The sequence below is a fragment of the Gouania willdenowi genome, chromosome 20 (assembly GCF_900634775.1).
Source record: "Gouania willdenowi chromosome 20, fGouWil2.1, whole genome shotgun sequence".
Taxonomy (NCBI): Eukaryota; Metazoa; Chordata; class Actinopteri; order Blenniiformes; family Gobiesocidae; genus Gouania; species Gouania willdenowi.
The window spans coordinates 17,248,058-17,273,528 of NC_041063.1; the positions used below are offsets into that span (position 1 = coordinate 17,248,058).

A 25,471-nucleotide genomic window follows, 5' to 3' on the forward strand; every position below is an offset into this window, starting at 1 on the left:
TTAGAAAGCAAACGTAGCAGTCAGAAAATAAAACACAAGTAAATAAAAACAGGCCACATACACCCACGTTAAAAACTCCCAGATTACACATTAACTTTAGAGTTTGAGGTTCCGTTTGCTGTACAATGAGGATAACTGGTTTTTCACAAACAGTCAACAGTAATCGAGAGAAAAGCTTATTTAACCACTGTGGATGTTTATCAGTAGCTAAACAATTCAAATGATAATATATTTTTCACACAGTTATGAAACGACACACTCTGGATACAATTCCAAGCAGTACAAACGTTTTATTTCTTTGAAGATGAAAAACCATAAATTGTCTTCTATCATTTTTAATCACTCGTCACTCGTATCAAAACAAAAACGAGAATATAAACTTAAGATGTATTTCTTTCACATGAGCTCTTCCTTTTTTCCTCTTGCCAAAGCAGCTGTTCAGAGCAGGAGCCATGTGGTGACAGATGACTTTTTCTACAGCTGCACTCATAAATCACTGTATCTGCACTCTACTGGTGATGCTTCAATGTAGTCATCACACATGAGCCAAAAATCCCTGAGTGACCTGTAACGACTGATCTGCTTCCCGAAAGGAGAAACCGGGATTATTTAATTCAAGGTTTGGTAACTGAAGATTATGAAACGGCAGGTCCACTTTGTGATTGTGAAACAGGATTCTGATGCTGAGAAATAATTAGTTAAGTCAATAAGGCGCGGCGGGCATATGGCAGGCGATTTGAGGCTTTACAGATTATACATGTTTGAGAATGAAGATGATTAATGAGCAGAAAGACAGACTGTTTGTTTAAGAGTTGTAGTTAAGGCACCGTAACGAGGACTGCAGGATTGTGGGAAAGTTAAATGAAATATAAAAGAACTATGTGCAGACTTGGCGCAAAGCATTATGGGTAAACCGTGCATGAGAAGTGGATGTCAGAATCAGATGGAAGAAGACTGAGGAGTTGTCGGCCTGTGTGTGATCTAAAGGTGACAGATGGCGCTCCTCACAGCCTCGGTCGCTGGCAAACCGTTTACCCAGGAGGCATTGCTGACGCGCTTTGTTTTGATAAGAGGAAACACCAAAAGGAGATCGCGTTACGAGTCAGTCGTCGCCCTGCATGGATCAGCCATATCCCTCTTTTTACCCTCACTCCGTCTACAAAGTCCATCACAAACATGGAGTAGCATGCTTTGCTAACAACACACACCTAAGGCTGCACAATTAATCAAATTTTAATCGTGATCACAATTTTGGTTGCCACGATTAAATTAACCTGATCGTCAGAAACATCTACATTTAAAATACGGTCTGTGCAGGCTGTAATAGTGTATTTATTCAGTTAGCTTTTGGTACATTTTAAATTGTTGGGTTGATTTTTTATAATTCAATTTTAAAGTTTAATTTTGCACTGTAAACTGTACACATATTGTTTGTTTAAAAGTAGTGCATTAAAAACACAGATTTTTCCCTCATATGATAAATAATTGTAATTATAATCGTGATTACAATAATGATTACACACACACACAGTTGATAAGCAGCTTCTGCTTCCCCTCTGTTACAGGTTACACTTTCCAAAAGATAAACATGCAGAGAGAATGTGAGCTGGTGCCAGTTATTTTAAGTGTGAGATAAGTGTGAGCTAGTGGCTTTCATCTGCATCAAACCTCAACTCTCTGATGTTGTCCTGAGAGATGACAGGCACTGTGTGCACACGAGAGAACGCCTTTACAAACGGTTATTTATAAGAGATGAAAGGTAGGGTTAAAAAAAAAAAAAAACCCTCCCTAACTACAGACATCAGTTTTGTATTTTCTATATTAACATGTAATCAATCATTTCAGCGATTAACCCCCTCTGACTATTTTGTGCCTCTCAGCTTCCCATCCTCATGCATACGACACATCATGTGCCAACACAGCTATGTTTTAAGTGAGGCTTCCCAGCGTTCACAGGTAACATCAGTAGAATCTCTCATCTCACCATCAAGAATGTTGTTGCAATAATAGAGTATAACTGTTGTTTACTCTGGTTTATAAGGCAACCGTACAGCTAAAAGGTGTAATTAGGAGCTTATTGGAGTAGAGTGGTACTTAGTTTCTCCCCTCGTAGGCTTTATGTCCACATTACTGAGACCTAAATTAAAAACTGGGAGCTGCACAGTTTGCTCAAGGTTCTTCAGGAATCGGCTCCAATGTAAAATACAAAGTTGGTGAAATAATAACTAATAATGATGTTACAAATAGACTAAAGTAAGATGTGAGCTGGGATAATATTGGCCTTCCCTGACCCCAGACTCAAATATATGGGAACGAAAAGATGGATGGAAGAATGGAAACGATTTGAACTGTTGGCTCCATCTTCAGACAGCTTCTCTCCGCAGCAGTAAACATTATTCATGGCTCCATTTTGCCTCATTTCAAGTCACTCAACTGTAGAGATTTTTTTCTTTTCTTTTGCTGAAAACAGTTCCTACGAGGAGAGAAAGGAAAGTTTCCTCTGACCTGAAATAGTGAGACGTACTTCCACTCATATGACATTTCAGGATAAAAAATGTGTGATGTTTGCAGGTTTAACGATAATCCAACGGTTTCCTCAGAAACCTGGTCAAGGCATGTGTAGAGATAAAAGTTGTTTTTATTTTCTGCTTGATCCAGATGTTCATTCACTCATTTATTCTACACTGACCTGAATAGTTTCATGGTTTTGACAGAACGTGATTGAACTGTGTGGACAAGCTGCTAAAAGAATCCACTAAATCGATCTATTTAAATTGATGTTTTCCCTCGTGTCCTGATCGTACATGCAGCTTTTTGACTTCAGCTCCCTCGTTGCCTTGTTGATAAAAGTTCACCCTGTCTAACTCAATCTACAAAGCATCTCAGTGTCTGTCTGGCTTCTGAACAGCAGCCTCTGTCGTCTGGAAACTTGAAAAACAGAAATGGCTTTGATAACCATGAACGAGGAAATGTTTTTTATACTTTTCAATTAAAAAAAAAAAACAAAAAAACATTTCATTTCCAAATAAATAGGTGCAATAACAAACTATGAGTCCAGAAACTCTGAGGCAAACTGGCGGCCCAGGGGCCACATGCGGCCCTCGCTCTAATTTTGAGCTGCCTCGAAAGTAAATGCACAAAATAAGTTCAAAACACATACAAAATTATAAAAATATACAACATAAACAAAAAATGACTCCAAAAACACACAACAGCACAAAAAAAAAACACAAAAATGATTACAAAACGACAACAAAAACACAAAAATGATTACAAAACGACAACAAAAACAAATATACAAAAACATCTCCAAAACAAAAAAAATGTCTTCAAAAATCACAAAATGAAAACCAAAAACCACATATTAACTGGTAACACACAAAACATTAAAAGAAAAAAAAGAAAAACGGGTATAAAATATGCTTCAAAAACACAAAACAACAGTAAAAACACATAAGAAAACAGAAAGTGCAACACAAGCTCATTGTTCTTCCCTGTATTAATGCTCAGATTGGTTATTATTCTAATGCTGACATGAATGTTGATTATGTGACCCTCAGATCAGAAAACCACATCCTGCCACAGCAAGACCTAAATATAACCACAGATTCCTGAAATGAAACTACATAAATAAACAAATGCTTTATCATAAATAAATGCATGAGACTTAACGTTCCATTTTTCACACATAAGACACTAACAGTAAACGCACGTTGATTGCTGAATGCTGCGATGACACATGTGGGAGACTCACACATGACTGTCATCAAGCCACTTAAATAAAGGATTCATGCAGGAAACCTGAGAGCAAAGACAGCATAACTGAGTTAATAAAACCTAACCCAGTGATCCAAACAAATACAAAGAATGCTTGAATGAGTCTGATAGGATTTGGCTGCGAAAAGGACACAGCACTATGTGGAAGAAGGCACCCTAAGGCGCTCCAAAGCAACATATGAAAGAGAGAAAGAGGTAATAGTCAACTATTCATCTCTTTTCATCCCACTCTCTGAAGGGGGACACCAGAGACTTTAATGACCTGCACCTGTGAACACACAAAGAGCCCCACCCACCAATCAGCAAGCAAACCACACCTAGTTCGCCACAATAGCCCACGGAGACTCCAGCTCACACACAATGGTATCAATACTGTATGAAGCCTTAGAGATCAGCAGGAGGTAGAGAGTGGTACTCACGTCCAGGGAGTCCTCGTTGACGATGATGAGGGACATGCCGTGGGTCACCAGGCGACAGGAGTAACCTGAGAGAGGACAGATGCTGGATTTACTCACAACCAAAAATCATGTAGCGACTGAAATCACAGTCCAACTTCCTGCGGTGTTCAACTGACACCCTGTAGTAAACTGATCCATCAGTCAGAAAATTCTATTTTAAGAGCAGGTTTGAGATCTAATAGAAACATTTAAACAATAATAAAAGCAAGAAAAAAGAAGAATCAAAGTATTAAAAAATATACCAACTTTTATTGTGTTTTACTTTTAAAGCACACTGTTATTAAAAAGGAATTTATTGTTTACCGTACAAGACTTTGTGCTGTTGATTTTTTTAAATACTGTAGACCAGATAATAAAAAACATCAAAATTATAAATTGAAAACTCAGAAAAACTAAATATATCTCTGTTTTAATCTCATAATTTTTCAATTGCACATTTGTTGTCTTTTCTATGCTCTTGTTTTGTTTTTAAACTCAATTTGTATTTATTTCATTATTTATTTCTTATTCATACATTTTCTATTTTATAAACACAGTACACTGACAAAAAAAAGAGGAATTAGAGAAATAAAAAACTTAGGGCAGGGCCAAAATAAAACAAAAGAACAACAAAGACATGCTCTTATAGGATATCTTACAATACAAAAAAATTAGATTTTTAAAGAATCATTATCAACTGTTGATCACGGTGTCTGTATTTATTTTATTTTATTTTTATTTATGTCTGTTCCACAGTCGTATGTTTGTACTGTTATCCAACTTTGGTATTTATTTTTGTGTCTTATTGTGTGTTATTCTATTGTGTAACTGCAACGTGTACATTTCCCTTCTGTGGATCAATAAAGCTCTATTCTATTCAAAATATTCATTTAAAATTTAGGAACTTTTCTTCACAATAAGGTAATGTTACATGTGGTGTACAGTATGTTATTGCTCATGTAATATACCTGTTGCATGGATACCATAATTTATAGTTGTTGTTGCTCTGCAACCTGTTGTGCTTCATTCCATACTGTAGTGAATTGAGAACAAAAATAAAAAGTTCAACAAAAAAAAAAAGAAATTTGGGAATTAAATGTTACTAATAAGGTAATGCTGTCATGCAGCAGTCGCACACACGCTGTCACCTTAAATCTAATACCTCTGATGACATCCCAGCTTTAGCTGTAAAGAATTTACGGTGCAGTAAAAAAAAAAAAAAATGCCCTAAACCCCCTCAAATCTTGGCTCTTTCCTTTTCTTGACTTTGGCACTTAGTGACGTTCTGGCTGTTCACAGCTAACAAAATCTTGGTTCTTCATCTGGAACGGTTTAATTAACCCCACAGTGCACATTTCACCTACAGGCTGCAGCGACCAGTGAGGCTCTATTTGGGCTTGGCAACGCATTCCTTCTACTCTCCCTCAGCAGCTTCTTTCTCACCTATGTTGATGGCGGTCTCTTGTTTGTCTCCGGTGAGAACCCAGATCTTGATGTCGGCCCTCATCAGTGTGGCGATTGTCTCTGGCACGCCGGCCTGGAGGCGGTCCTCGATGGCCGTGGCCCCCAGCAGCATTAGGTTCTATTAGATGAAAAACAACACGCCAATGAAATAAATAGATAAAAAACTTAAATGCAAACATATGCAGGATGTCAGCAGTCTGGATGAGATTGCTTTCCCACGCCAAAGATTACCATGTTCAGGGCGATGCCAGAGAATTCAGTTTAGTGAGTAAAGCAGCTCGTTTTGGGCCATAGGTATTTTGTGCCAAGAAGTCACCGAATTCCCTCCCCTGATATTTTAATTTGTTCAACATTTAAATGTGTGAGTGTGTGAAGCCCCGTAAGACGCACACAGGCACACAAACAGACACAAGTTAACACTAACTTGTTGTTGACTCCAGTTTTATTGGGCTTTTGGCAGACTGTTGCAGGTAATTATCCATGTGGTCTCCCAGTAAGGACTCCCTGTCTCCTCCTCCTCCTGCTGCTGCTGCTTCCTCCCCCCACCCGCTGCATCTTGACTTACTTTTCTCACCTCGATTCTCTACTAAATCCTTTCAGTTCGCTCAATATTAAAGATCTTTTCATCTGAAATCTAAACATCATGTCCACTAAGTCACTTAACAAGACAACACAGATTTCCACACAACAATAGAGTGAAAGAGGAAGCTAATATTTGGTAAATTCAGCTGTTTCAGTAGAGTGGAATGATGTTAAGGTCCAAGAAGTGAAGTCTGACTGCCACCTGCTGGACACTGAGTAGTAACTCTTCATTTTACAGCCAATGGTTTACAAACAAGTATAAATTTTTATGAATTAGAGAACAACCAAACTTTATTAGGTTGTCAAAACAGATTATATAGATATGGGCAAAAAGGACAGACTTGTAGTATTAAAAAAAAATTAATTAAGTTCATTTTGTTATATAGTAACATATCATTTGATTAATTTTCACCATTCAGAATCCTTTTATTTAATCGTTTAGCTCACATGTCAAACTCATGGCCCAGGGGCCAAATCCAGCCCTTTGGACTATCCAATTCGGCTTGCAGGAGAAAGTAAAAATTAACAAAGAAAACATGAATCATTGTGTAAATGAAACTCAAAATAATTTGCAGGGGCATAAAGTTTTCCCGGTGCTTATATCGCATGGTTGCAGTCATTTTATGTTAAAACTGTTGAAAAAACCTAAAATTCATACAAAATCATTTGATTTTCTTCAAATTATTATATAATATTTCCCTTAATTAATTAGATATTGGTCACAAAATCTAGGAAATTTAAAGTGAAGATCTTGTCGGGACTGATACCTGTCACCTAATGCTTGGATATTGTGGGTTTCTAACATATTTAGTGTTATCTGTATACGTATAAGGGCAAACTAGGGCACAATAATGTTGAAATGACAAATTTTTCTGCATAAAATCTGTGGCTCCGTATTTGGCCCCTGAACTAAAATTAATTTGACACCCCTGGTTTAGTTTGCTTTTTGAAGTGTTACAGAGACACTGGCTGTTTTTTTAACATTGGAACCTTTCAGTGTGAGGTTTCCTTTTATGTGGCTGAATGTAGTCAAGTGAGCAAAATCACAAAACTGAGAGCTGTTTAGGGTGTTCCTTGCCTAGCACTCTGAATAGAAATAAGTTACACCTGCTTTAATCAGATTAGTATTCGTCTTTGAAAAGTAGAAAGACTCGCCCTGAACACTTAAAAGTTTCCCAAGATCAGTTAACAGAATTAACCGAAACCACAACAGACATACAGTAATCCCTCAGTTTACCTTTTCCAATAGTTCATAACACTCCTCCAGTTTCTGAGCACGGTCTTTGAGTACAGTGCTGACTTGATTATACTCCTTCAGCCACTCCTGATAGGCGTCTTCCTCCAAGTCCACATATGCAAAACACAATGTCCTCAGACCTGAGAAAATAAAAAGAGATGAGGGTCACACATCAATTTAATCTTTGCTCCAAATGTTCGATATGTGTCGTTCTCACCTTCAGTAGCAAACTGTTCCAGATGAGCCACCGTTATGTCTTTGTACTGAGATGCTTCAGTCAATCGTTCAAAGATGACGTTGTCCTGCAAATAATTAAGTAGTAACACAAGAATGAAGTCACAAACATGTAGAGGCATTAAAAGTGTTGGATGAGGATGATAGACCTACAGCTCCTTTGCAGTACAGCCTCAGCTTCCCGTCTGGCGTCCGGACCACCACAGACATGCGTTTGCGATTACTACAAAGAAGCCATTGTGTTTATAAAGCAACAAGTAACACTTTTAAATCTGGATTTAATCATCATTGAGGTACCTGGAAAACTCTAGCACATTGAGAAGCTCATAGCTCATCTCTTTTCCTCTCTAAAACACACACAAAACAAAAAATAAACATCAGCTCTGCTTAAATACACAAAATTACCATCAAATAAACATGTAATATAATACTTACAGCTTCAATAATGACTGAATGTGGCGTCCTAGCGCTAAAAACAAACCCAAGTCCTTTGGCACCTTTGACCAACGCTCCTTCATCAGGGGAAGAGGCCTGGTAGATGATCTGATTGTCCTCCCGCTCTGGTACCACCGTGTGGCACACAGCCATCATGGTGAGGAACTCGCAAATTTGAGGCGATGTGGGCTGAAAAGTGGCACGATGCAAGAGAGGGCACTTATATTGTTGTATTTTTACTTCTAAACTTGGTACTAAAATCTCTCGAGATTATTAAACTAAATGATAAATCAAAAACTAATGCAAGACACCTACATGGTCCTTCTCAATGTTCTGAATGAGCGTTGGGTCATCAAACTCTGTGGAATTATTGCTGCTGGACGGCAGATTGCTGAGAGATAACCAAAAAAATACACAATTACAAAAAGTGCACAATTACAAGGTAATCACGTTTCATTTTTCACAATAAATTTGCTTCAAAAATCTGAAGGCAATATTAACTCATTCAGTGCCAGCATTTTTCAGAATTTCTACTCCCGTCAGTGCCAGCCGTTTTACAGCATTTTGACTGATTTCTAAAGACCCACAGAATATTTTGTACTATGACAATCTAAAATCTGACACCAAATTCTGAAAGATTAGTCTTTACTTTTATCAGAAAGAAAAAAAAATGTGTAGCTTGTTTCATTCTTCCGTAATCTGCAGATGAATAGAGCAAGTTTTACACAAATCGCCAGTTTCAGAGCAAAAAGCTGAGAAAACCGGCTTTTTCTAGAAAAATCTGTCAGTGACTTTGAAGCAATTGTTTTTTCTTTATTGACATATATAACATCTGAACATTGGTTTCCTTCTACAAAAAACAACAACAACACTGAGACAAGGCTTTTTTGGTGGCAAAATTATTATGATTTGGCTATCTGGCTCATAGTTGAATGTTTTGCTTACTGTATTTTGTATTATCTGTATCTGCAATCACAGAAACTTCCTCTTCCTCCTGACATGCAGAGATGACCTGTTTGGCCCGGTTAGTTGATGGTTTTATCTCACGATCGCGACATTATCAATAATCCACTCAGGTCCACACATGTTCTTTGTTAGTATGCGGTAGGGGTTGAACATACTCGTCGATTAGTTGACTTGAGTGTTGTCTCGCGACTCTATCCACGTGACGTCGACTAGTCGCAGTACCTGACTTTTGTTTAAGATGGCGGCGCAACACAGAGTCCTAGTATCCCTGCACAGCAAGGTGGCACAACATCAAGCGTTTCTTGCTCATGCCTGATTTGTGCTCAAACTGCAGCTGGTAGGCCGATACTATGGCTTATATACATGCTAACGTTAGCTGTAGTGGTAACATGTCTGCTTATTAAGCAGATCTAGAAAACATCAGCAGCACAGGAGGGAGGCTCCTCCGGCACTTGGCTGCGGCTCTTGATGATGTCATCGACTAGTATGCACATTAAGTCAACCTTTAAAATTATGAAGTCGTTCAACGTCAAGTATGTGGTGCTGTGAGCTGCTGGATACTTCACAATATCACTTCATAGTGCCATAATCTCAATCATCCCTGCTTCTCCCTCCTTAGCTAATGGTAGCATCAGTGGCTAATCTATCATCCAAAGATGCGCTGCTAACACCTTTAGGGCACCAGATGGTCACTACATCAACAGAGATGCTTTATATTCACAGTAAAACTCCGTCACAGTGTATCCTAGCAACTTCCGTGAAAAAAAGCAATTGACGTAATAATACGCCATGACACCAAGTGTTTGGATTTGAAATGACGTAATATTAAGTCAATGGCACTGAGTGAGTTAAAGAAGAGTATGTTAGAGAAAGGGATGAAGACAAAGAAAAATCAGGCGGGGCTCACCTAAAATCCTCCATTGAACGATCACAGTCAAGGTCAGGGAAGTGGCTGCAGTTATGATTGTGGAAATAAGTTGATTAAATGATTAGTTAATATAATCAAGCATGCAGGAGATCAACAGCAGTTTCTACAGTTAGTCAGAGACATGCACTAGTTTAACGATTACTAGGGGGTAAATACATTTATCTTAGAAAAGTAGCCACTGACCCATAAGTGATTCCAGCTATGGTACACTTCTTAAAGTGCATAACGTTACAGGTCAGAGTTCCCGTCTTGTCAGAGAAGAGATATTTGACCTGGAATAAAAGAAGACGACACTGTCGTCTCGATTCTGAACACCTGAGGTGATTAAATGGTGGGAGTGGCTTGTGTGAAACTGACCTGTCCAAGTTCTTCATTAAGATTTGACGTTCGAGCCATGGCGGGTGTGTCAGTCTCCGAGTAGTACATCTCAACATCCTGACAAAGAAATTAATTACTTAAGATTATTTAATGGCGCATTTTTAAATTTACAGTATTTGTTTGGGAAGAGACGGGTCATCGTACCCAGTTGATGAAGAGAGCCTGTGTGAACTTAACCACCTCCAGTGTGACCAGCAGGCTGATGGGGATCAGGTTGTTGTACAGGATGATGAATGTCAGCAGGTTGTATGCAAAGTTGGTGGAGATATCACCTGGCGTCAAACACAAGGCGACCTTGTTAACAACAGCACACTTTAACGCAGTAAAATGACAGCGGTTGGAGGTTGTGGCGCGGCTGCAGCAGCTGCACTCACCTGCTCGGGACAGATACCAGCACGCGTCTTCAGTGTGTTCCTTGTTCCAGATAGCTGCACCCACAGAGCTGACCAGTGCCATGACCAGCAGGATGCCAAACAGGACAAGGATCTGCATGTTGGTCACCCGCTCCACATTGGAGCGCTTCAGTGGTGCCTTGGTAGAGTTCTGAGGAAATAGACAGCACAGATACTTTGTTATGTGCAAAGTAAAAAATATTCTTCTTTAGTCACAACCTTTTTTAACCTAGAGTGACCATACGTCCAGTTTTACACAGACATAATTCATTCCAGCACGTTCATTTTGTCTTCTTTTTTGAAATATACGCTAAGGTTCTGTTTATTCAGACAAGTTCCTTCAGGAAATTTTATCTCCTGACAAGTTTCGACTGCCAGTCTTCCTCAGAGGTGATTGATTTGATGTATCCTCATGAGTTCTCATAAAGAAAGCAAATTTCCTGAAAAAAAAAAAAACTTGTCTGAATAAACAAAACCCTAACATATATTTATCCGGACATGTATTCTTAACGCCTTGTCCAGACTGTTCGGCCGGATTTTAAAAACTGAAAATGTCCAGGTTTCCCAGGGATCCTGAACGCATCTCGGTAACACGTCAATTTCAAAGACCGTCACTCGTCATTACTGCAATTGCACACATGATAGAATCATTAAAGACAGCGATTTGTTTTGTCGAGACATGCAGCAGAAAAAAGAGAAAGACTTAAGTCCAAGATGAATTGAAAGAGACCATAGCAGGAAGACCCTCCTGGATGATAAAACTTCTATGGAGGAATTTAGAAAGTTGGGGGTAAAATAAGTTCAATTTCTGGTTGAATAATTGTTGTCTTGCTTTTATTTAGCTGGTTTTTACATGTGTACATTATTATTTATGCTTTTTACACCTTATGGATAAGTTATCTATCTACTGTATTGTATTTTGCTGTTAAAAATTAAATTTGAGAAAACCTTGAGTATGCCGAGGTTGGCCCAAGTGTCCTATTTTTTGGAAATCAAAATCTGGTCACCCTATTTAACCAGGATTTAAATAATTATGTTGGAGGTAATTGAACAAGTTGGCAAAAAAAAAAAAAGGTCAACTTTGAGTATAGAGGCATTGATTAGCACTGGATTCACCTGCATCAGTTTGGAGTCATGACCAGTGTAGACAACAATTCCTACAACCCACTGTGTGTTTCTCAGCTGGGCACCACGCAGCAGCACTTGGTCTGGGCCCAGGGGAACTGGGCTGAGATAGTAGAGAGAGGTGATTACTTTACAACTTAGAGCAAGACAAAAACCTTGATGAAGTCTATTGTTAACAGACAGTCTTACTTGTGGTTCTCCAGTCGCAGTGTCCCTGTGAAGTCGTACAGGTGCCTGTTTGGACCTTCACACTCCAAACGACCAGTCAGAGCCATCAGATCCTCCAAAGTCTGAAAACCAGCGGTGAGCGAGAGCCCCTGAACGCAGAAAAAAAAAAAAAATATATATATATATATATATATAAAAATCAACTTTTCATTACTGTTTCCCTTTCCAAGCCTGTGCATTAATAGAGCTCTAACACATCATACTTGTCTGATCTTCAGGTTTGTTTCTCCATCCAGGTTGGAAGTCTCTGTGTAACACATGGCCTGTGGCTCGCTGTAGGGGGAAAAAAGGAAACTAAGCAATCCATGAAAACTACCAGTGACGATTTAGGATACTTTCTAACTTTTCTGGACTGCATACACTATAGTGCCAAAAAAATGTGCCATATGAGTGGCAGGCAGCATTTCCCGCTGAAACTTTTCCATATTTTGACACTTTTACAACTCCAACTTTTCAGGAACAGTTGAGGGATGAGCCATCCCTGTTCGGTCCGTGTATGTTTTGGTCATTGAATTCTCTGTTATTGAAAAACAAGAAATGAGTGGTTATTGGATTTTAAAATTGAAAAATTGAGATTGAAATTCAGGGTTCTTAAGAGATTAGCAAAACTTTAAAATAGGTTGGTTTTCATTTTCTGTTTTAAAAAACAAAAAAATATTATGTTAGAAGGTAGAAACAAAAAAAACACCTGTTAATTCATATGATGAAGTTGGGTTTTCAAAGCGTGTATGAGGACAGTCCTGTTTCTGGCCAGAGTACAAAAATATGACTTGTACCTGTGGTTTAACCCAGGCTAAAATGTCTTTGGAAACTTACTTTGAGGAGTTTTTGTTGACATGGCAAAACAAGGCTTGTCAAGTGGGGGATTATATAAGGTTTCCCTGAAAAAAAAAACTCTTGTATCGTTTCAAAAAACAACGTACTGATCCATGTCCATCATTAACAGCAGCGCTGAAATTCTCTCTCCTCCACAGCACCATCCTCAAATGCGCTCTTACTCTGAAACACCAGCTTCCAGTTGCACAAAATTTAAAAAAAAATAAATAAAAAAATAAAAGAAAAATCAGCATTTTTTGTTTGTTTCTTAGTTTATCCCTTCTTGACTCTTAAAAACAGCATGGAATTTCAATCTTAAATTTGGAATTGTAAAATGAAAAATCAAATAACCACTAATTTTGGGGTTTTATTTTTCCTTTTCTGTACAGAAAATCTAATGACCCAAAAATATACTGACCCTGTTTTTACATTAAGTCCATTAAAACATAGACATGGTTAGGCCTTCTTGTTTACAATCAGTGCCTGACCTCACAAATGCACAATAGTTGGAAATTCGCTTTCCTAAACTGCATTGAAAGCATTTTTATGCATATATAGACATCTTATCACCCTCTAATAGACATTATAAAATGTATGTATGAGTAAAGGCAAACAAATAATGCATCACCAATTTACATTTCTGAATTCTATTTAACACAAGAAATGATCTAATAACACAGGGCATTTAATAATAGAAGAAAAAAAAAATGAACGTACACAATGAAAGCCACGCTGACAAACACACATGCACACAAAAAATAGAGACACACAACAACAGCCTGACCTGGAGGACACAATAACCATGTCAGCTGGGAGGTGCTGGCCATTGGTCACCTTCACTATGTCGCCTACTGCCACCTTGTGGACAGGAAGAAGCGGTGCAGAAAAATCCATAGGAATAAAGAGAGAAGGGGGGAGTAGAGCGGTTTAAAAAAAGGTAGAGAGAGAGAGAGAGAGAAGGACAGTGAGAGAGAAAACAAGCAAGTTAATAAATGACCAGCAAGGACTCAGCAAACAGAGAGAATAGTGAGATAAATTGACAGTGAGTGCAACAGTGCAGAATTAAAAACTGAGATTACTGGTGCACATGGCACTGGCTTAAAGAGATTGATTTAAACAAAGAAATAAAAACTATTGCACTGATTCTTTCTTGGCATTTCTGCTTCAGATTTTACACTGTAACAATATTTTTACTTTATGATGTGTTTAAAAGTTTTGATGTATGAATCTTTATTGTATTAACTGATGATCTGTGACTAGGTACAACTTTCACTATATTTTCTTTCTACATGCTCCTAATGACTTGCTGACAACAGTTTGGCAGTCTGTGCTGACTCGGGCTCAATTACAGATTGCTGATTTATGAACATTGCCCTCATCAAATAAACATGTGTAACGAACCAGGAAGCGTTTCACTGGGGAGAGAAAGAAGCTTGTGCCTCAGTAGACATAGGGGAATATTTCCCTAACTCAAACTCATATCCAAATCCTGGGAAACACTAACTGGAACATGAATTACTCTTAAGGACAGCTCTCTGGGCCATCTGTCTCTAGGCTGAAGTACCCCTCATCTCATACCACAGTGTGTCATCAAAAATCCATTTGCCCACAACAACAAGGAACCTTCATTTACTTTATAGATCTGAGAAAGGTTTCCATTAGCAGGAAGGTCTAAACATTATCCAAAAATAACGATGCTAAAAAAAAGAAAAAGTAGGAGAAATGAGTGCTGGAATATAAAGCTACACCAACAAAGGAAAACCGAGCTCTGGGACACTGGGTAAGACAAGCAGTAACATCCTAACCGGTGACGACACTGAGTGGCACTGGGGTTTATTTCTTTCTTATTAAGTTTGTCACCAACATAATAAACCCTCAAATTAGATTTGATACACCCGGCTGGAGCAAGACTGTATACAGCTGGCCTAGGTAATGAGCACACTGGATACAATGTGCAGATCTGCATGGAAACAGAAACCATGTGCAGATGAATACCACAACAGACACATCACTTTACCACAATAAAAGAATCAACACTACTGTGAGTTAAATACTCGCAGGACATGCATCATGACAAGTTCACATATACACCTACAGTATAATCTGCTTTTAAAACACCAATACTATTTTGACAAGTTTATTTTATTTTACTGCTTAATAAGATGGAGAATAGTTGAAAAGACTTTTTAAACTAGGCTGAGAAAAACCTGATCACAGACCACATACACAAAAATACATCTAGCATTACTATATAAATTTGCTGTTTTTCTTTTCTCTGCATTTGTCTTTCAAAATACAAGTTTTGTGTCTGTTTTTAGTGTTTTAAAACGTCAAACAAGTTTAAATTTATTACAATCACAATTCAATTACAATGATTTTTCATCCTTAGAAAGTCAATTACAATTATGTTTTCCATTATTGAAGATCAATTACAATTCATCACAATTACTGAGCCTGAAATAAATAACCTAATAAAAGTTAACCAACCAGCTTTCTGTTAGCATCTCCCACGATAACGGCTCCTAAATCAGCTGTAAAATACTCTAAAAACAAATATCTATCATCTAATTTCTTTCCTATCTATTGGTTACCTTGTTAGGCTTCCTAATCAATGTAAATATAGGTTTTAATCTTTTCAGTGTGGGCGTCTGAGCCTTTTTTCCATCAGTATACCCCTCAATTTCATTTCCTTTTTTTTTTTTAATAGTAAAATGTGGGGAAGCTTGATATGAAACATAACTGTTAACTACATGTGTGTACAACTGTACATAGAACTGTAACATGGTTCCCGAGTTTTGCGTTAAGTTATAATTGACAATTTTTAAAGAATTTTCATGGCAAATACAATTACAAAATAAATCATCTGAACTCAATTCCAATTTAATGACAGCAGCAACAGATCTTTAAAAGTACAATTATAATTATGCCATAATTGTAATTAATCAACAATTACGCGACTACAATTATAACTGACCTCCACCCTGCAGTATAGATTACTTTTCCAGACTTATTTCAATGATCATACATCATTGAAATATAATCCGGTGAGCTGTACAACAGACAGAAGGAGAGGAAAAAGTGACGAGTGATGAACTGAGGTATGCGATGATGGTGATACCTGTTTCCAGATAATCGTCTGCCAAGCTCCAATCCGCAGCACTGAGAGACAAGGACAACACAGCCATCAGTCAGCCTATAAAGCCACTCTCATCCAGTATTCATAGCCACTAAACTTTTTTTTTTGTCTGAGGCAAAGCCAGAGTGCGCCGTAATGAGTGACAGACAACAGCCATTCACGTAGCCATGAAAGGACAACAAAAAAACCCACACACGGACACAGACGGAGGCACACGCATGGAAAAGTGAGCAGACAGATGATCCAATACACACATTACCTGTTGTCTTCTTCTTGTTGACCGTGTTGTCTGCTTTATGTCTTTTCTGCAACAATAAGTGAAAAACCGTCAACTTATAACCATAACAAACAGCTATCAACCAGCTTTATCCATCCTTTAAACCGGTGGTTCCCAACCATTTTCTTGTCGTGACCCCATTTTTATATCACAAATTTCTGGCAACCCCAGAGACTTTATTTTCCTCTAAAATTTGTTTTTAGATCATATTGTTATACTGTGTTACAAATACAATAGAATACGGTTGTTAGAGATAGTGTCTGGTGTTTTCATATTGAAAATATTAATATTTAAGATTTCTGCCTCATTCTGCTCACTGACATTATATTATTGTATTTTTTTAATTGTGCAAAATGGATAAAGAAAAACAAAAAGGTAAATTACATTTCAACATTTTTAAATGTAAAATGAAGTAAAAAAATATTGGTTTTTTTAGATATAATTTTAATCTTTTTTTTTATTTATTATTATTACTAGACATTTCAGGTGTCCCCATTTTATTTCCAGGCAACCCCACTTGTGTTCACGACTCCACTGGCCATGGTGACACTCACATAATCCTCGATGATCTCTTTGATTCCTGCCACAGTGAGGATGAAGATGAGCGGGACCAGCGTAGTGTAACGACCAGTCGGTGAGACATCAGGGATTTGCTGATGAGAACAAGAGATCAAACTTAGGCCTAAATCACTGCTGATCGTGAGCACAAAGGAACACCTTAACCCTGCAGCCAACATCAAGAAAATGTTAAATTTCTGAGGATTTCTTTAAACCTAAGTGAGCATCTCCTAAAAGTAGTGCAAGGATCCCCAAAATCTAGCCCGTGAGTACTGGATATTATGTGGAGTCCTAATTGTGTCACCTCACAATGATCATGTCTGACTTTATTTATGTTTCTACGGAAGCGGATTCGGCCAAATTTTGATGGAAATAATCATTTTGGCCAAATCAAGAATAAAGTCAAGATCTCAAGATAAAAGTTGAAATTTCAAGCATAAAGTTGAACTATAATGTCAAGATTAAAGTCAAAGAGATGATATTTAGGTCCAAATTTTGAAAATAAACTTAAAATACCATATTGTGATAACAGCGTTCCTACAGCTTCAGTCAAATTAAATTTAAGACATTTTAAGACTTTTTAATGCTATTTAAAATAAAATTTAAGACTGACTTCACAGTAAACACAATTGGAGGAAAAAGAATGCCACATCAATTACATATTTTTCCAGTGTCTAGGGAAGGTAAACAATGAAAATGAAATAAATAAATAATTAAAATCACAAAACACACAAGATGACAAAAAAAAAAAAATTGCCAGAAAGATGTAAAACAACAAAAATAAAAAATAAATCAATTGCCTGTCCAACGAAGATTTTTCTTAATGGTTTTTTCTTTAAATTTACATTTCCCCATGTTGTTGATTGCTACAAGCAGTCCCGCTGCAACCACGTCACTGTTTTGTAGTTGGTTCCGCTGTCGTGATTTTGCAATGTTACGGTAAATTATATATATATATATATATTTTTTTTTTTTTTTTAAATGAATGTTGCCAATTGTTTTGAAATGTGAGACTAGTAACAATCATAAAATCGTACTTGTATGTTAAAATCTAAAACTTTTGAAACATTGATTTAAGACATTTTAATGACAATTAAGGCTTTATTTTTAGATTCATGAATTTAATGCCTTTTATGACTTTTTAAGGATCCGCGGGAACCCTAGACAAAAGTCGAAGGTTTGCTATTAAAGTCAAGTCTACGGAAGCAGACTAGGGCCAATCCAACATATACAACAACAAACATCAAAATGGTCCTAATCTGTTTCCGTACAGCTCCACAGACGGGACTGTAGGCTCCGCCTCTTCCAATTTGACTGGTTTTTCTTTCAAATTTGGATTTTGGCAATATCTCTTCAAAGTCCTTAAACAGAGATTATAATGCCATGTTTATGAGCTAAAAAAGAAATTATCTCATTGTTATTAAACCCAACTTTAAAGTATAGTTTAACGCATTCATCGATAAATAGCATTTTGTAGACGTCCACGATCGGCTGTTTGTTGTCATATGATGAATTGGCCTTTGTCAGCTTTCGTAGATTTGACTTCAATAGCAGACCTTCAATTTTTATCACGATATTGTATTTTGAGTTCAGTTTCGACTGTAATCTAATTTTTCCGACTTCAATTTTCAACTTTATTCTTGAAAACTATTTTCTCTATCAAAATTGGCCCTAATCTGCTTCCATAATGTTTGTACTACTTTTTCACAGCGACTTTTTTATTCTTCCAACAATGCAGTATATTTGGATAATTGCAGACAGACTGAAGCAGGTATACAGTAGAAGATGGAGGCATGACTTATTAATGCTTGCATCCTTGCAAAGGGATCCATTTGTCCAAGATTTAAGTTATTTACATGTATATTTATAATTTAGCAAGCTTCTCCTCTGAGGTTTGTCAGAAATGAGTCGTTACCTGCATAAGAGCGATAAACAGGAAGAAGGCATTGGCAGCCCGTCGAATCTGCTCGTACAGGAACCTTGGCAGGAAGGTAAGGATCCCATACTTGGTGGTGCTGCAGAGGAAGTGAGAGATGACACTTAACTTACTATGAATTTCATGGTCAGACAGATGAACTGAGAGCCAAGCAACCCTTTACAAGGATACATCATTTATGCATTCATTACAAGGCAATGATCTTTTTAACCTTACATGATTGAGCTGCATTACCTCAAAAGCTAAAAAGCCAAGAGGTCAATTTAAGTTTCATAACGCAGCAATTAGACAACTTTGAAACACTAAATTGAGATCACAGAGGGCGAACGGGGCCATTACAAAGCGCTCGCACATCACACTCAAGAATGAATAGACAGAGTCCTTTTATACAGCTTTCTAAATTTACACCCAAAACCCCAGAAAAGAGGTGCAAGAAACCTACAAGCTCAACTTTGTGTCAGTCTACATCTATTGATCAAGCAAACATATTGATCAGCAATGTTATACCCAAGAGCTACCGTAAGAGCTTTTAAGCAAAGCTAAAAATAAAAATAACAACCTTCAACTCAAGGCGAGCCTTGATTTTCTATTAGTGTTTCAAAGTGAATTATTAGTGAACAATGCACTCAACAGAAGCACACTTAGAGATTGACGCACAACTTGAAAACACACACTAATATATAAACTGTATGTTTGATAATAACATACAGAAAATGCAACAAATATTTGTTAAAAAAATGTACCTGTGATCCACCAATTGTGTTACGGAAATAATCAAAGACACAAGTTACTTTACTCCACACTTATCTGCACCTTTGCATCCAACCAGAGAATAAGTATGAAACAGCTGGCTCGGTGTTGTTCTACGTGGTGCTAACAGCTGTGGGCCGCAGGGATGATGCTCTCCTACTGCGATGTGCCTTTGTTGACATGAAAAACTGCTTTACTTTATCTTTTAAATGCCTAAAATACTGAGCTGAGTTGCCTCCGAGTGTGAAAGAACACAGGCAGGTGTGAGGAGTAGGTTATTTTGTATCTAAGGCTCATGTAAAAAAAAAAAAACAACTAAGTGTAGGCATTAAAAGATGGCAATAAAGGAGCTGGAAATGGCTAAAAGTCAGAGAAGAGTACACAGATGGACGCTGGAAGGCTTTAATCTGTAAGAGAGAAAAAATCAATAAGGCTATTGAACCTTTACAAGACAAACTACAGTGCTACAGGAACACACAAGGTAAAAAAACAACAAAAAAAAAAAACGCAGGTCTGTAGAGCAAGAGTCCAAAGGATTCTACAACCACACGTGACCTGATCTGAGACTGGAAGCACTGACTATAATCTCATTTGTGGAGTTCAAATAGCCTTCTTTAAAAGTGAAACTAAACCTTTTAGCAATACCGCCAGGTCAGTGAGCATCTAAGACTAATGAGAATGTTTTCAACTCTAATTTGAGCCCATAGCTCAATACCAGAAGACTAATGATGACAAGAGTGTCTGCTTTTTTCTCCATTCACGTAAATTATACCATCTACAGCTACGTTGATGTTCATTCAGAGGGTTTGTGTTTTATCTTATGTGAAATAACCTCAGACATTAAGATATATCCTCAGAGTAACCCTGAAACCATGACAAGTGACAAAACAGGTACATCTAAAGTGATCAGCCTTAATATATGCGTAGAAGTGTACAAGTAGTTACTTTGCACTCAATTACAAACTTAAATATTGATTAGGAAGTGTGAAATAATTAACACGGTCACTTTTGGCTCAGCGCTCACTTTTCCACTTGAGATCATGAGTGGCTGTCAGGCAGTGACACATTGTGCCTCACCCTTTGAGAAGACTACAAACAAGAACCTAATGGGTGAGTTATTATTAAGCCGCCTGATTGTAAATGTGATGTTATTTTCAAAGCACGTTTTGTTTCTCTTCACAAATACCAAAGGGAGATTATCAGGAGAAAAACTACATTTCAGAAAGTTCCAAATTGATTTACAAAAAAGAAATATTAAGTTGCCTACAGGTCGCGTTTGCATGATATCTGCAAATCCTCTGATAATTTGTGTCAAATATTTCCAAGCTGACTGTGCCATGTCTTTAGGCAATTAAATGAAAGCATCTAAAAGTACAAGACTTGTTAGCGCTGGTCACAAATCTTTGCCGAAAGCTAAAAACAAAGTAGCAAAGAATTAGAGAGTAAGCAAAACTTCCAATCACTTTTTTTTCCTTCTTTCTATCAAACCAAAAGTTTGGACTAAAAAATGTGAATGAATACAATGTTTTTTTTACGTGTGTTGTATAAAAGGGTTTTTAGTTATAATATTTGATTACAATGGGGTTAAATTGAATATACAGTACCTGCAAGGTGAGCATGCACAAAAGGTGGTCAAAATGTTAGTTTACTTTCAGCAAAATTTTAATAGGTACAATGTTTTGGTTTTTTTTTTTTTAAAAAAGTGCTGTATAAAAGTGTTTATAGTCATAAAATTTTATTTAAAATGGGGTTTGATTGAATATACCTGCAAGGTGAGCATGCACAAAGGGTGGTGAAAAGTTTACTTTACTTTCAGCAAAATTTTTACAGCTACCATGTTTGTTTTTTTTGTTTTTTGTATGCTGTATATAAGTATTTTTCATTATAAAATGTGATTAAAATTGTGTTCAAATTAATATACTTGCAAGGTGAGCATGCACAAAGGGTGATCAAAATGTTACTCCACTTTTGGCAAAATTTGTGTGCTGCATAAAAGTGTTTTTAGCTATAATATTTGATTAAAATGGGGTTGAATTGCATACCTGCAAGGTGAGCATGCACAAAGGGTGGTCATGGCTGCAGCAGTAGACTGACATGTTTAGATAACTTGAAGTATCAGAAAACTTAGGATATGTATGGTATTTGATGCTCTACTGTTATAAAAAAAAAAAAACTTTAAAAATAAATGAATGGATATTTTAGTGGGAAACGCATACACTTGGTCCTACCTGACATGGTTGTCGCAGAACTTGGTGTTCTGTTGCCGGTTGAGCAGCACCGTCCGTGCCGAGCCGTCTACGGTGTCCGCCTGGGAAGTGGTCCCGGACATCTCATCATCTGCCTTTCGGTAACCGGCAGACGAGGAAGCGGGTCCTGCACCGTTGGATTGATGGGAGAGAGGCGAGGCTGGGTGAGTGCGAGGCGGAGACACGGAGAGAGAGAGAGAGGTAGACAGGAGACGCAGATTTACGGTAATAAAAGCGACCAATGAGTACCACAGTCTGCTGTACGCTCGTTTCCCGTTACAAACCCCCCGCCCATCCCTCGAGCCTCAGGTACCCTCACACACAAACACACACCCACGGGACCCCCGTTCATAAAGGATGTGCTGAGAGATGCACAATGGCGAACAAACACGCGTGGGTCTGCCCCGTTTCAGCTGCTCCTACCAAATGATTCACGCGGAGCGGCTTCAGAAGCCGGGTTAACATCCAGTGACAGGTGTGAGGGACGTGCCCTTTGTCCTACAGCCTCCTTCTGACGTGCACATGGAGCACAACTCCCAGTCAGCAGCACTGGATGGAAACGCAAACATGAGGAGTCGCGCGTCCGTGTCTCCCCTTCCCTCCCTCGGCTCTTCTGGCCGGGAACCTCCCGGTGGACGGTTCTTTCCCTGCGAGCTCCGCCTTCGCTGCCACCGGCTCATCAGGACAACAGACACCAAATAAAGTGGATGACAAGGGGGCTTTAAAATGCTGAGTGAGGTCGCTGCTGTCGTCGCTGCTTGAGCGTCAGGAGGCCATGTGGAGCCGCCCGCACAATGAGGAGGAGAAGCCGGGCACCGACTTAAAGGGCCAGCAGCCTCTCTCCACCTCAGGAGCAGGTGGGTCACATCATGCAGGACATCCCCTCAACTTTACTGCACACCATTGCTGTGGTTGGAGGTTCCCAAAGTCACAGACACACAGCAACTTTCACCATGTTATCATGTTTTAGCAATAATAGGCTAAACCTAACTTGTTCAGTGATGAATAACATTTTTTGGGACAGACCCTGCTGCAACATGTCACATTACATAAGAAATGACACAGTAACTATGGTCACAGATGAAAGACAAAACTTGTCATCAGAAAGCGCTCACATTGATTTGTTTGTTATATATATCAATATTTGAGATTAGATTTAACTCATTTCGGTACAAATGATTGAAATGGGGCTTTTATTCTCCTTTTACAGTAATTACAATAAAATAGTTTGTATTTGTTTGTACATATCTGATGTTTGAATCCCTAAATATTTTTTCTGCTGACAACTCGTAATATTGATGTTTCCAATTCCACTGCTGTACATTTGTAATTACATGTAAAACACCACCATGCACACCTATATATAACTATAAAACAATGTCAAATACTTAGCTTTGATCGTGCTAAGTGTAAAGCAAGCCTTTTTTAGATTGTGTTTAATGACAAAGAAATAAAAAAATATAAGCCACTAATTGAATGGATTTGTTCAGTTTTAAAAAAAAGTGATGGAGGTTAAACAATGGCGCCCTGTCCATGGTGTACCCTCACATAGCGGCCCAATGAGAGCTGAAGAAAGGTCAGAAAATGGATGGATGGATGAATGGATAAAGGTCTAACCTAAAATATAGAACAAGTAGCAAGTACACCACATTCAAAAACACACTTTCATTAATACTATTGCCAACTTAGAATAACACAACAACAAAAATCCAAATTGAAGCAAATCAGTAACTAATTGACATTGATAGAGTTTTTTTTTTTTTTTTTTAGTTTATTTCTATGCATACTGTAAAACAAAACTGTTCCCACTAGTTGGTGGTATAGAGAGACAAACTGAGATTTGTGCAAACAGCAAACTGACCAATGAACAGCAGAGCAGATTTCACCCTGCACCAACATGGGGGCCAGGTGTTGATCAGACTGTCTGTGTGAATAACGATAAAATTAACTAAACGCGTGCCGTTCTTGAGACAAATCCAAAACAATACACACATTTATGAAAATGAATTCATCAGTTCACAATGGAAATAATTTAGCTACTCTAAATATGCTTATTATCTGATCTCCTGATGGTCAGTTTAAAAAAAAAAACAAATATGCCTCAGAGCAAAAAGTGTAGGACTTTACATCCTCCACCACATCTATATCTTCACTTCACAAATTGGTTTGATTCCATTTTCCAGCATATTTAATAGCATTAACCTTCATCTGTTTTAGAAAGGAATGGATTCAAATCAATGTAAATTTATGCTTTATATACACCCTGATTCTTGCAAAAGGCCTTTATACTGGGCACACTTGGTGAACCACTTGATTCCAACACTGGATGATTTGGGGTATGCTTAGGGAGAACATGCAATTTCTGCTGAAGAAGATAGCTTAGATGCTGCTAAGGTTAATTAATTCTCAAAACTTTCCAGTATTTTACTGAATTTGATGGAAATAAAATGCTCATTTGTAAATGTTGCAGGATTACTTTAATATGTAACTGCATTCGACGACTTCGTGCAGCAGACTGTGTTTTAAGAGGACTGTATCTTTTTCCTTGGGTGAGTGCGCGGGTGTCGTCTGTGGGTTAGTCTGAGCGAAAACAACAAGTGGCTAATTGCATAAATTATGTAGAAAAACAATAAGTACTGGCAGAGCTGAGCGGATTGAGTTTCCACAGTGCTGAGAGTGGATTTCTGAGCGCTATATGAGACTTTCTCCTCGCTAGTCAATAACCAAAATCAGGTTAAAAACATTATATTCCACTCAGGCTTGTTGTTCCAAGGTGGATGAGATCAGGATAAAGCTGGACTCTGCTTATCTGCTGGATATGTGATTATCAGTGTTGATACAGTCTGAACAAGTTTTGCATTTAGTTTCTAACACTGGCCACGTTTACATGATGTTTTTTAATTCGGAATTAGTTATTCCAAATTAAATCATTCGGAATTAAAGTGTTCTGCTTCAAAAAACTTATTGTTGGCTATAACACAGAAGACCACATGAGAACTGTTTTCACTTTTATTTTGATTGTAGTTTTGAAGTAGCAGCTGGACAATAACATACGGTTTCAGTGTGGACCGCAGAGCGGAAAGGAGATGGGAGCTACAGTATGTACTGCTAAAAAGCCCAGTAAAATGCTGGAAAACAATAACCAGGAATAAATAGTTGCTCCATGGTAAAGATAGAAGATCTAACAACTGGTACAATGATAAACTGATGATATTACAGCCTGTGGATGCAGTACGGGGACGCATTTACTCCGTCTCCGGGTCCTAGTGCCAGCCGTCCAGTGAAGCCTGTTCCGTTTACCGTGTTTACCGAGGTCCGTGCATGTTTAATAAGTCTATGCGAGTCCGTGTGAAAGTTTACATATTCATGCTTCCATCCACTCTTTTCATTATATCCATGTCTTCTAAGGCTCTTATAAATAAGGCAGTGGCTATCCGTACGTAATACGTGTCAATAGACCGGCAGTCTATCCGTACGCAGTGCCCCTCATTGGCCAGTTCAGGTCACGTGATAGGTGCACCACGTGACTTAAAGTTCCGTTGGTTTTATTTTAGCTCATATTTATTTTT

At 37.9% G+C, this 25,471-nt stretch overlaps 1 protein-coding gene across 16 annotated transcripts in view; it reads right to left on the reverse strand.

Annotated features, from left to right (window-relative positions):
- The window catches only part of atp8a2 (ATPase phospholipid transporting 8A2), a 62,490-nt gene that overhangs the window by 27,365 nt on the left and 9,654 nt on the right, over positions 1-25,471 (reverse strand). For 5 of the 16 annotated variants that reach the window (XM_028434139.1, XM_028434134.1, XM_028434130.1 and 2 more), the window contains 22 exons: positions 21,885-22,062; positions 18,886-18,985; positions 16,967-17,065; positions 16,395-16,440; positions 16,118-16,158; positions 13,784-13,857; positions 12,387-12,456; positions 12,145-12,272; positions 11,947-12,058; positions 10,813-10,981; positions 10,583-10,710; positions 10,418-10,495; positions 10,244-10,332; positions 10,040-10,084; positions 8,482-8,557; positions 8,167-8,355; positions 8,029-8,078; positions 7,885-7,954; positions 7,715-7,799; positions 7,498-7,637; positions 5,658-5,796; positions 4,197-4,261 (listed from right to left, as the gene is read on the reverse strand). In XM_028434139.1, coding sequence (XP_028289940.1) covers positions 4,197-4,261; positions 5,658-5,796; positions 7,498-7,637; positions 7,715-7,799; positions 7,885-7,954; positions 8,029-8,078; positions 8,167-8,355; positions 8,482-8,557; positions 10,040-10,084; positions 10,244-10,332; positions 10,418-10,495; positions 10,583-10,710; positions 10,813-10,981; positions 11,947-12,058; positions 12,145-12,272; positions 12,387-12,456; positions 13,784-13,857; positions 16,118-16,158; positions 16,395-16,440; positions 16,967-17,065; positions 18,886-18,985; positions 21,885-21,985 — 2,094 coding nt within the window. In that variant the 5' untranslated portion in view covers positions 21,986-22,062. Of the gene's footprint in view, positions 1-4,196; positions 4,262-5,657; positions 5,797-7,497; positions 7,638-7,714; positions 7,800-7,884; positions 7,955-8,028; positions 8,079-8,166; positions 8,356-8,481; positions 8,558-10,039; positions 10,085-10,243; positions 10,333-10,417; positions 10,496-10,582; positions 10,711-10,812; positions 10,982-11,946; positions 12,059-12,144; positions 12,273-12,386; positions 12,457-13,783; positions 13,858-16,117; positions 16,159-16,394; positions 16,441-16,966; positions 17,066-18,885; positions 18,986-19,719; positions 20,084-21,884; positions 22,063-22,325; positions 23,119-25,471 lie in introns of those variants that run through there. The other 11 variants (XM_028434136.1, XM_028434131.1, XM_028434138.1 and 8 more) reach the window with 8 other exon arrangements.